This window comes from Schistocerca americana, chromosome 1, assembly GCF_021461395.2.
Source record: "Schistocerca americana isolate TAMUIC-IGC-003095 chromosome 1, iqSchAmer2.1, whole genome shotgun sequence".
Classification (NCBI taxonomy): domain Eukaryota; kingdom Metazoa; phylum Arthropoda; class Insecta; order Orthoptera; family Acrididae; genus Schistocerca; species Schistocerca americana.
Window position 1 is genome coordinate 139620081 of NC_060119.1, and position 13338 is coordinate 139633418.

The following is a 13338-nucleotide window of genomic DNA, read 5'->3' on the forward strand; positions in this document are numbered from 1 at the left end:
TCTGATGTGATGAAACAAAGATCCTCTTTGTCTTACCTAGTCCCTCTACAAATGCTTTTCAGAATTAACCATTTAAACAGACAAAACACTAAACCCTATTAATACAATTAATAGACATTAAGCTCTGAGGACATCTACATTGGCCTATACACTTTTTGTCCACCATAGCATACTCATGACGACATGGTTCAAAACAATCAGCTAACAACTGTTTAAGAACTGCTTTCCCAATTGAAACACTGTGCAACTTCAATGTTTACTTGATTGTTCACCTGCCTTGAAATTTACAGGAGCCTGTTTCAAACTATTACTATAATTAACTTATGTGAGTAGTAGTTAGAGGAACTTGGTTTATGCAAAGTGCAAAGTTACAAAATTTGTATGAAATTTTACAAATTTGGCTTAAAACATGAAACTATTTACTTTGAAGCAAAAACCATGAAATAATCAACAAAGATGTGTGGAACTGTATCGCAAAGTTAAAACGGTGGAAATTCGATTTGAATTTTGGCAGTGAAATCTGGATATTGATGACAGTTGATTATGCACCACTTTGATGTATATTGCTATCTTAGTTTGTGTTGAATATTGCTAACTTCATTTCCTGTGCAAGGAAGTAAGACATTCAACAACGTCCAGTGCATTCTTTGATCTGGCAATATATTGCATGTTGAAAATTTTTGCTGATTGCTGGGGCATCCAGTCTTATATTTTATGATCTGTTCTTGTGCTTCAAGTTATTAATATGCCAAGCTTTTGTTCAAGAAGTAGTAGTTTCATGAAAACATTTTTTGTGATTAATTAATTAATTAATTATTAGAAAGATACTTAATGTGCATATACTGCATTGTGGGAATTGAGTGCCAGAGAAAGGACATGGGTATAAATGCAATTAGGGTTTTACTTTTATAAGGGTTAGTACACATGCAGTGCTATGCTCATAAATTAAATTTGGTGAGCAGTGTGTGGGCTGTGAAACTTCGTGGTTTTAACCATTGTGCTCTGCAGCCAAAACAAACCTTCCTTAATACCTGAGAAAGAAAGCATGCATACATTCAATTTTTAAATTGGTAATATGAAGATGAACCCACAAAAACTAAAATTTCCCATAATCCTGTCATCACCAGGTGGAACTCGTGGTTTAAAAGTACCGAGTACCTTGGAGAATATCTCAATGATATAGTATAATTTGTTGAAACTGATGAAGATGAGAGTGTTGCTGTGAACTATTTGGAAGTCCTGAACTGTAATGAAGTACAAAAAATTTAATGCCCAGCTATTTTCTTGTCAAAGATTGCTCTAAATGTTGCAGTTTGCTGCTGACGTTAGAGAGCTCCATCATATCATTAAAGCGTACTGACGTATCAAAGAGCTTTAAATTGCTAGAATATGCCATTTTGCCCTGAGATAGCCACAGATAAACCTGCTGAAGCAAATGCAAGTACATTTAACGTTCCAATCTACAGGTAGAACAAGCCTGATGAAACTGAACCAATTAATGAAGTGTGACACAGGAAAGATTGTCATTTCTTCTGTTGGTAGATTGTTTGATCCAAGAAACATAATGAAAGGTTATTTTTGACGGGTTTGAAATCTCTCAACTAATATGGATATTTCCATTCTACAAGAACTTTCAACATCAGAATATACCACATCCAGTATTTAGGGATTTAGTTGCTAGTTCTTGAAGAGAAGGTAGAGTTGTTGATGTGGTTGCTGCTACTCCTTCCTTGAAATCAGGATATGGGCGTTCGCTGGAAGCTGCAGTGATGGCTTTGTGGATCCCAGTCAGTAATGTTGATAAGTGAGATGTCATTTTTGACATATTGTAATATAATGTCTGGCAGGAGAACAGCTCTGACTCCCAATAATATGGAAGTCGTGGTATTCCTCTCTTTCTCAGACTGATTTTTAGATTATTTGCATAGGCTAGGCCCTGCTAATTAAAGTGGCACGATAAATGTTTTCCAAACATTTTTGCGTTGATATATGTGTTTTTGTCACATGTATAAGTTTCAAGCTTTATGAATTTATGTAAAAATAAAAGATGTTTCACTAGAAATAAACAATTAGTGATTTTTGCTTTAGTTTTTAATGCTGAAAAGTGGAAATCAAATTTAGTGAAATTATTGCTGAAATTAGTGAAAAATATGCTGAAAACAGGTTTCTAGAAATAACAATATCAGGCGAACATTTTCACCACAAACAGGTGCCTCTACTAATAGCCATTCAAATAAGTAGACTGAGCCTGAAATTGTGTTCCCCCCCCCCAAGTGAAATTCTTGAATAAATGCTTCGTGGAGTTCTTCCCGCGTTAGATTTGTCAGTATCGGGCTTTTGCTGACTGCCTCCATCGCCATCATGAAATGAGATTTCAGTAGGTCATTACGTGCTTTAGTAGGCCAAATTACGTCATGGAAACATCACAAAATCATTATTTAATTTCAATATGCTACAAGAGATTATGTTTATGTCTGACTGAAGAACATTGGTAGTGATGCTGATTTCATCGGATGGTGGAAGACTCCAATGATTTCTCTGTTGCTTTTGAGTCATATACAGTAACGTAATCTCTGGTAGCAAATGGAAGCTCTGTGATGTCTTCATGATATAATTCAGCTGACAAAAGTACCTATTGAAATCTAATATCCTGATGATGATGATGATGATGATGATGATGATGATGATGATGATGATGAAAGAGGAAGTCATCGAAAGTTCGAGATGGCAACTTCATTTTACATGGCAAAAACTCCATGTAACGTTTATTTTATAACATAGTCAATAAAGGTGTAGTGCATCGTCAGTAACCTGTTATTTACAGGTTACATTTTAATGCATGGCATTTATTATATAAAGCAATTTGTTGAGATATGGCTTTACTTAAGGGGATACGGAATCACCTATCCCCGCAATGTTAATATATGCCTACTATAGGGAACATTTTCTCACAAACTACTGGAGACAGAGAGGTAAAAATTTTACTGTATGTGCATTCATATGTTACAACAATACTGAAACAACAGTTTATTGTCAAAGTATTTTCTTACAGAGATATTGTACATTTATTTTTAAGTAAATTTTTTCCATCGCTTTTTACTAGACTATCACCCCTAAGTCTTTTGTAAATCAAGTAATTAAAAAATCGTTGTTTCAGTATGTAATAGGGACCTATGTCACTACGTCATAAAAATTTCAGACTTCTAGGTTGACCAGTACCTGAGATAATGTTCCTAGATGAAGTAAAAAGTAAACTTACGGGAAACGGAGAAAGAAGATTAAAACATTCCTGATCCGTAGCTAATACCCCCTTCACAGTCTTCATAATCATCTTCAAGTCTTCTTTTGGCACCCCTCTGCACCTGTCTTGCTTTTTTCACTAATGTCTTGATTATATTATCAGCATGCCTTAGTCTGTGCTGATCTAAAAAGAACATAGCACGTACCGTACGGGAACCAACACACATACCCAACTTTTGAAGGACCTGGCATTTAGTTATATTTCCAAGATTGAAGGTTGCCACAGCATCATACACACCAAAATGTAGTGTATTAATTCCGACAAACACTGTTTTTGGGAGACGATGCCATATCACACTATTCAAGCACTCGTTGGGGTTCTGCGTTTTTCCGTGAAGACATTTCATCAGAAGACTTCTGTCAGCCAGATCTCTGAAAATGGGCTTTATTTCTGCCATGATGGCTGATGGTAGACTGTGGTGGTGAATGAATTTCTCTCCTGTTGTTAGTCCCCTATTGTATTTACACCAGCTGTTTTCACCTTTGGGGCACAAACCATGTTGTGGATGCTCATCCGTGGATGCGGTGTGGAAATATAAAGCCCATATAGCTCTCCTCATTTCTTCAAGATTGCCTGTATTTTGCCTGATTGCAAGGCCATAGCAGTTCTGAATGTGGTCTATTATGGAATCAGTCAATCTTCCTCTGCCATCCAAGGTTTTCCCATCATCTAGTTTTTTCCCTTTCATAACTGATTTTAACCTTCTCAGCCTGGCACCCGTTCTCTTCTGCACATGTCCTATACATTCAAGTTTGCTTATATTTACACTGTTCCCATATGGTTTGCTTTCCAAAACTTCTTTGAATGCTTTAGAGTCACCATCTCCCAGATATTTGACATAGCGAACATTATACCACTGTGAAGAGCGATGAAAAATTTTCTTCACCCCAGCAACCTCCATGCCACCACTACTACCATAATAATTAGCAATACAGTCATCACTGTGTTCATTTTTCAGCCTGCCTGTGCACCTACAGTATTTAGACATTATTGCAACATCAATAACCTTGCCAGTATCAACACTAGTTGCTGTTACAACACCATTGTTGGAGGTGTGGCCCCTTTTCTGCCACGTGCCATCAAACGCCACTGTGAGGTCACGACTGCCGTCATTTTCTTCCACTGCTTCTTCCACAGCAACCTGCATTGACTTCTGTGCTACATCTTCAACTGCAGATCCTAGTACATAATTGTAAGCTTCAAACTTTGAAGGTGCACTTGGAAGATTTAGAACACCACATAGCATATCACCAGCTGCTTTGCCCTTACCAATTGCTCGCAATCCATAAACTAACCTAATATTTACACTATAAAGTTCAGTTTTCTTGTATCCATTATTTACAGTTACTGAAACCGAACTTGGAAACTTACAGCTGTATTTACAAACACTGCATATTAAATTAAACTGGGCAGCCAGGCCAACATGGGATTCTACTTTCAGAGATACGTTTCCATGACATTTTTTGCAGCACAAACTGTTTTCAAGAGCTTCACACAATATATTCGTATCAATGAGTTCAAAAACTTCATTCCCTCTATCAAGTAAATTATATTTCTCTTCCAAATCTCTTAGTTTTTTATGAGAAGCACTGTTTTCATTTGGTGTAAGTTCGTTCGGCAAATCAGTAATAAGTGGATTCACATTTTCCAACAGTGATGATGATGAACTGCTTTGCTTTGCTAATGAATCATTATTTCTTTTCTTTTGCCAGTTCACACGCTTTTTAAATACTTTTGCTTTAGCTCTAGGCATTTTCACTGCGAAAAATGAAGCACTAAATACGAAATAACTCAACAACAACTACTTTCTTATATCACACTGTTTACAAAACAGTCCCGCCACAAAGTCAAAGAGTAACTTGAGGAAACCAGAGAGAAACATTTTCGGGCAACTAGTGTATAAATAGTCGCTGGAAACCGGGATATTTGAATTCATGTCACTTTAAAGGTACTGCCAAAAAGTTCATGGTCAGCCACGAGAGACGTGTATAACTAAAGCGCAATACCCGATCTCACAAATATACAAAAATAAAATAGTTATAATTGTAGTAGAGCTATGTATGATACCTCATTTTAAAGAGGAAACATGGCAGAATATAATACGCCAATAAAAAAAAATTCGATTTTTTAACCCAAAATCCGATTCCGTATCCCCTTAAGCTTAGTTATCTTTTGTCACCTGGCTTGGAATAGTGGAGCGATAGGTACACAGAATGAATTTCGGTATTTACCTTCAGGAGGTGACAGTCGAGTACCACCAGTAGATACATTTAAAAGTAGAAGAAAACTTTTATTTGGCTTTTAGAACTGTTTCTTCCTCAGTGAGAAAAGAAAGAGAAATGTTTCGAAAGGAAGAGCAAGTCATTGAGACCTGAGGTTGAGAGGAACCCTCCTGTTACAACACCAACATAATCACAACATGTGGGTCCCTGTCATCCGAGAATGTGAGTGACAAGCCTTCCTTTGTAACCTTTAGCTACCTATCTGTTTTCCTTGCTGAAAAAGGAATTACTACTCCCAAAAGCTAAGTCATAGTTTTGTTCACTTTTAAACGCATCTATTGGCAGTACTGGATTTTTTGACCTGATTTACCAGCCACACAGTTTCCTTGTGATTTTGCTATTTTCTTTTAAGTGAACTCTCCTTTCAGTGATAAAGCCAGACAAGTTTTCAAACACATTTACAAACTGTTTCAGATTAGTGAACTGACATTTCAAAAGTATCTAAGATAAGTTAGTATAATTTTAATATAAGTAAAGAAAGCAGGTATTTCTGTGTGTTAATTTGCATTTTGTTAGCAGCTGAATGTAAGACATACACATTTTTGCAAACTTTGTCATGTTTGCTTTTCATCCTCAAGAATATATTCCAAATGGTGCAGTGCATGATGATTTGGGTATAAATGATGAAGGCATGTAATTCTTATTATTTAGTAGTGTGTTCTCTGCACTGAAAAGATAAACTTTGTGATAGACTGGAACGTGGATCTAGACACCTACATTCTGTAACCATTACTCTCCTAACAGAGGTTTTAAACTGCACTACAATTTACGGACAAACTGTGATCTTCAACCAGCTCTTGATTACCACATCATTGGAATGAACAAATAGAAACCACTGACACATTAAAGCTTTTTATTATTTGATGCAAAGAGCTCAGTTGGAACATCACTGTCTGCAAACTGTAGATGAGTTGTTTTCTTTGAATTCGTCCCAACCACATGATATTTACTTTTTTCGACTGTCTGAAGAGAATTTGTAGTAGATAAGATAGAGTGTGTGTGTGTGTGTGTGTGTGTGTGTGTGTGTGTGGTTTTGTTTGCTGATTGCCACAGTATGTTTGAGCAAACATTATATATTATCTACAGTTTACTTAATCGTATTGCAGTAAGGTTTAATTTAATTTCAAGTATGTGATATCTTAATCCTATGTAAAAAGTATTGTAATTTTTTTCATAATTTGCAAAGCATAAATACAGGAAGGTCACTGGATGACACTGTACATATAATGTTTCCAAGTTTTGGAACTTTTATTATCTTAATGTTTTCTCCCATTAGATATCATTCTATGAAGATATGAAGAAAGATGATACCTTTTACCAAGCAATCCCTACAGAAATGAAACTTACTGATACTCAACATAAACTGGGACTTATGTTTTATGCATTGGATAAGGAACTGGCAAAAGTCAAGGCAAAGGCAAAGTCATTTAGTATCATGGGCAGTGTAGGGCCAAGCACCTCAAGCTTGAATGATGGGTCTAGCTCCTCCTCGCTGCAGTCATCAGAATTTTCTGGTCCAATACTCTTACATGGGATGAGAAAGGAGAATGTGACAGAAAATAAGCAGGATGTTAACAAGGTTTGAATCTCTTCAAGATTATTTGATTAGTAGGTGACATTTGATTTCTTAAATACTTTTCTTATTCTTTGGTAGAGTATGTAGTCCTGTTTCTTCAATTGACCCCACATTTTCATTTAATTTAGGAGTCTCTCCCTTTGCGACATTGTTTTAGTCTTTGCAGTCAGCTGTTTTAGCATTTCACCTGTATGCCTATACAAAAATTCTTTTGCACCAGGAAATTTTATCTTTATGTTCATCAAATTTTATTGATAGCTATCCAAATTTTGCTTATAGATTTGCATGTCACACTGTGATTGAGGGATTTTTCAGTTTTAAAAAAGACATAAAAATCTAGTGGAAGTACAGAAAATGAGAGTAAATTTGTGGGAAATGTGCAGGAAGTGGCCTTGTATATGTGATCTTGAGATGTATTGTATATTAAAGATCTGTTCATACATAGATGCCCAGAATTGTACAGAATTTGTTGGACAGCTGACAATACTCATTATCGCCCAATAAGTTGTCAGATAGTTGTCACACACTGGATATGTGTGGGATGTCCTAAAAGCGACACAAGTTGAATAATGCTATTACTAAGCTACTCCTTACTGTATCTGTTGAATTACTTCCTTTCATGTGACCACAGCTCAGCACATTATGTTGAGAACAGATCAAAGTAGATGTTTTTTAAAATACAGTATTTTTGAAGTGTGTTGAAATCAATAATTTCTTAGCCAAATTTATTTATTATCTTCTGTATAGCCACTCAAATATTTTTAAAGTTCCTTTTGTGTGGCAGAGAGTCAAACATTGTGTTAACTGGTAAAATATGGCATGTGGATCAAAATAGGCTATGCCATGCTACACTATACACAAATTGAAATTCTAGCTCAAGTCTAACATCCATTCATACTCAGTAGTGAAAGCTTTAATAACACTCTTCAAATGCCACAAAAATGATAGAAGCATTCACGCTAATTCCAAAAGTGATGTAGAGCCTTATAGGGGGTGTCAGCCGTATTAAATTGGTAATGTTCAGCTGTTCCTTAATCTCTAAATGTGTTGTTGTGCTGTACACCTTGGGTCGTACAGGATGAGATGAATTCTAAAGTCATAAGAGTGGACACCATGACCCATCACAATGGCACAAGGAAGACCTTCCCTAACAAAAATCCACTGTAATGACCCAGCTGTGATGGATGTTTCCATTTGTGAATCTGTACCACATAGGGCTAGCCCATTTGGGTGTGCTGCAGAATGAGCCAATACATTCCTAGAAAGGTCCAATGGATTGGAGATGGAGTGTGCTCCATGGCTCTGGTCCAGGCAGGGAAGAAGGCAATGGTGCGTTACCCCAATCCACATTCATGACCCGGATGTGGGCATCCCAATCATGAACCCTGAAATACAGGCACTGAAAGGGATCTAGCCCCAAAATACTGGCCTCTGTAACAGTTGAGTCACTAAAAGTAGAGCTTGCACTCGATTGTTTTTATACTTGACAACGACCTTTGATTTACACTGTCTGCTTATTGTAACTTTTCAGAGTTCCATGCAACTTAAGCAACTTTGGAGACCCAATTAAAGCATAAGTGTCACTGTTGGTAAGAGGTTTAGATGAATTAGTGAAATTGAATTATTTACTAACAAAGAGATAGAGGGGCTGGCCAGTACTTACCTCAGCTCAGTACAGCCGATAGATACACATAAAACAGAACTGAAAATTTACATTCCTAGCTTTCGGAACTTTGTTCCTTCATCAGGGAGGAGAGAGGGGAAAAAAGGGAAGAAGGGAAAGTGGATTCAGTTACTCACAACCCAGGTTATGAAGCAACAGGGAAAGGTAAACAGGGAGGGTAGCAAGGATGGAGGCATGGTTGTCAGAGGGAAGCCAAAGATTATGAAGCAACAGGGAAAGGTCCTTGCCACCCTCCCTGTTTACCTTTCCCTGTTGCTTCATAACCTGGGTTGTGAGTAACTGAATCCACTTTCCCTTCTTCCCTTTTTTCCCCTCTCTCCTCCCTGATGAAGGAACAAAGTTCCGAAAGCTAGGAATGTAAATTTTCAGTTCTGTTTTATGTGTATCTATCGGCTGTACTGAGCTGAGGTAAGTACTGGCCAGCCCCTCTATCTCTTTGTTAGTATTTGTTTCACATCTTATATGAGATTTTCCATTAATCATTTAAATTGAATTATTTGTCCATTAACCACTATTCTGCATCTTGAGCACGAACAGTTAACATCTCTCTCTCAGCACTATCTGCATAGGAAAGAGCATAATCTTTGTTTTCACATTTGAAATGGCAATTGCAATTAAGGCCTTGCAATACAGAATCCTAGTCTTTCAACGATTGGCCAGGTTTGTTATAGGTGTGATAAAATTTGTAGTATGCGACCACAACCAGAAGTTTACTTTGAAAATATTCACTTAACTTGTCCTTAACATCTGAATAACCCAATTCACACAGGTCTTTATCTGGGAAATGTTGCTGAACCATTCCATACACATATGCACCAGCCTTAGATGAGAAATCCTTGTTTAGTTAAATCATCTGAAGTTCTGTGTACAATAAAATGTTGTTAAAGTTTGTCCATGTGACTGGTCCACTGTTCGTGTCTCTGATCAAATGGGTGGAACACTGGTGTTATTTACTGAATGTCTCTCTCTCTCTCTCTCTCTCTCTCTCTCTCTCTCTCTCTCTCTGTGTGTGTGTGTGTGTGTGTGTGTGTGTGTGTTGTTGGTCCTGGTCCTCCAACTTGTGCAACAAGAAGTCCTTAGTAACATTCAGTTTTTCCACAGATGCATTGACCACCAGCAAAATGCACAATGAGGATTCATAAGCACATAATAAGAATACAAGTGTCACAACTCAAGTGCAACATGTCCACCAAATAAGCATTGGATATTCTGAAGACAACACAAGAATTTAGAAAACACAGGGAATGTACTGTGTACCAAATAACTTTGCTACCTGAAACACCTTTCCAGTGAGGTGCAGATAATGTCTACTGAAGTTTAACTGCTTGCATGGCTGTCCATAAATTTTCCAAGTACTTTAAGAAATGCAGTTGATACATTTCATAATAATGATTAAACCATAGGTGTCGAGTCACAATACTGTCTGCACCACTGTTGCATCGTGCTCTTTACTACTGTTGATCTGTGTCACTATCAACAACAGTGCCAATGCAGTGTTTTATAACTACTACACAAATAAATCAGGCCAAGTACAAGTCAGTTTATTAGTACAATGTCTTCCAGTCTCGCATCTCGATAATCTACAGAACTTGCTGTTAACTTTGTAACTGCAATTGAAATTCGATCCAGAGTAGAATTGCAACTGCCTTGGCAGCCCTCGTGTCACAGGTTATAAACATTGTGCAGATTGCTACACCAGAACCGCATGATTGGCTGCTACTGTTGGAGATAATGATCTCTGCAATGTCATTGTAATCTGGGGTTGTCATCTCTGGTGGGTGTCGCAAAGTAGTCTATCTGCTGTAGGCAACCTCTGTGAATGGCCGCTGAGGCTTGTTCTGTTTGCAGCCTCAAGTGCAGGGCATGCAACCCAAAATACAAAAGAGCTAGAAGGGATGTATGTCCGGCAGGGGTAGTTGGAGGACTCAACAGTGGGTTATCAAGTTTAATAGGCTGCGTTTATTTGATAGTACCTACATTTCTGGTTGGCTTGGAGCTGTGCTTTTCCATTAAAATCTGAAGGAATTTGTACACTAGTCATAATATTCACATTGTATTCCATATGCATTTGACAGACTATTTGTCATGTCAGTATTGTCGGAGATCATCATCATCATCATCGTCGTCTTAGGGTTGAAACGAGAACCAGTTGCTGTGAGCTGTGACTTGCTCTAATTTGTGGTCATAGGTCCTACCCAGTGTTTCATGTACCTCTGCCTTGACATATTTGTCTCTTCATGTGGTTCAAAAACTTGCTGGTGTCATTATCAAAAATTCCTTTTTCATCAAAAATGAAGCCATCTTCAAGATGTTTTAATTTGGAGTAGTGCTCATAGGAAGTAGGGTATTTTGGAGGCTGTGTATGGAATCATATTTATTAACTCAGTGGCATCTCCCAAAGGAACATGGTCACTGCCAGAATTGAATTTAAGCGAATCATTTTAGTTAATGCATGCACTGAATAACATTAGCATGTCATCACTTTGGAAAATATCTGCCGTATTTCTTCAAAATATTCTATCATGTTAAGTGGCTGTGGTTAGCGAATAATTCCAGTGTGTTAATAGATTGCCGTAGGGCCATAGTGATTATTGCAATCACCCAGAAGTCATACACTTTTTCAACTTATTTGTAGGGCTCCTACTTATAAGACGAAGGAGAAAAGCAGAACTTTCTGTTGAAATATATACCATCATCCTTTACCTTCACATTTATTTAAGCTGTTTTGAAATTCTCCACATATTTACAGAATAATTATATTTTGAAAATAGAAGTTTCAGAGATGGAGAATAAATTTGTAAATGCAGTACATAATAATTACAAAATAATGTACAAAAGTAGTTCATTGAATGTATATCACTGTTTTCACTGAGTGAAATACACTTCACTCCTGTATCCAACTGTGATCCACCCTCACTGCTTCCATACCACCCCCTGTTAACTTTCCAGAATTTCTTAACCTCGAACCTTTCCTCGCCATCATTCTCCAAATCCCTCAACATGCAAACTAACCTTACCTCCACGAAAGAACCACAGTCCACTATCTAAAAACTGATCTTGATCTTATAATCCTACCTGCAGATAAAGGCTCCACCACCGTTGATTTTGAACTGCAAGAATTATCTGGTGGAAGGACTCCGTCAGCTGTCAGATACTTCCACCTACAAACCTTGCCTCGGTGACACCATTCCAGTAGTCCAGCAGGATCTCCAATCACTACTCAAATCCCTAGGCCCATCCCAGAACCTGTCCCCAGAGTCCATCTCTCTACTTACCGCTACCACTCCCCGCACTCCCACCTTCCACGTGCTCACTAAAGTCATAAATCCAACCACCCAAGACGACCCATTGTGGCCGGTTACTCTGCCCCCATTGAGAGAATCTGTGCTCTCATAGACCAACACCTTCAACCTATTACAAAAGATACCAACCATTTCCTCGACCGACTCTCCACAGTTCCTGTCCCTTTACCACACGATGCCCTGCTCGTCACTGTTGATGCCACCTCCCTGTACATTAACATTCCTAATACCCATGGCCTTACTGCTATTGAACACTACCTTTCCAGACGCCCTATGGATTCCAAACCAGCAACCTCCTTCCTAGTCACCATGACCAACTATATCCTCTCTCACAATTACTTCTCCTTTGAAGGCATTACCTACAAACAAGTCCAGGGTACAGCTATGGGCACCCGCATGGCACCATCCTATGCCAACCTATTCATGGGCCATCTAGAGGAATTCTTCCTGAAAACTAAGAATCCTAAACCCCTCACCTGGTTCAGATTCATTTATGACATCTTTGCTGTCTGGATTGAAGGTGAGGACACCCTATCCACATTCCTCCAGAACCTCAACAACTTTTCCCCCATTTGCTTCACCTGGTCCTGCTCAATGCAACAAGCCACCTTCCTAGATGTTGACCTCTACCTCAGAGATGGCTAAATCAGTACTTCCATCCATATCAAACCTACTAACCACCAGCGATGCCTCCACTTCGACAGCTGCCACCCATTCCATACGAAGAAGTCCCTTCTGTACAGCCAAGCCACCCGTGGTTGTTGCATGTGCACTGACTAGCAGTCCCTCTCAAAATATACTGAAGGTCTCACTGAAGCCTTCACTGACTGTAATTATCCTCCCAACCTTGTACAAAAACAAATCTTTCCAAAGTCCCACAGTCTGGCCAGAGAGGAGCATTCCCCTCGTAACTCAGTACCATCTGGGACTGGAGCACTGAATTACATTCTCCGCCAGGGTTTTCATTACCTCTCGTTGTGCCCTGGAATGAGAAATGTCCTGCCCACTATCCTTCCCACCCCTCCTACAGTGGTATTCTGCCGTCCACTGAACATGCACAATATACTTCTCCGTCCTTACACAACCCCTGCTCCCAATCCTTTACCTCATGGCTCATACCCCTGTAATAGACCTAGATGCAAGACCTGTTCCATACATCCTCCTACCACCACCTACTCCAGTCTGGCCACTAA

At 38.5% G+C, this 13338-nt stretch overlaps 1 protein-coding gene across 1 annotated transcript in view; it reads left to right on the plus strand.

Moving 5' to 3' along the window:
- Positions 1-13338, plus strand: part of LOC124607387 (baculoviral IAP repeat-containing protein 6) — a 315981-nt gene that overhangs the window by 99308 nt on the left and 203335 nt on the right. Inside the window, exon 22 of the mRNA XM_047139740.1 lies at positions 6860-7162. Coding sequence (XP_046995696.1) covers positions 6860-7162 — 303 coding nt within the window. The remainder of the gene's footprint in view (positions 1-6859; positions 7163-13338) is intronic.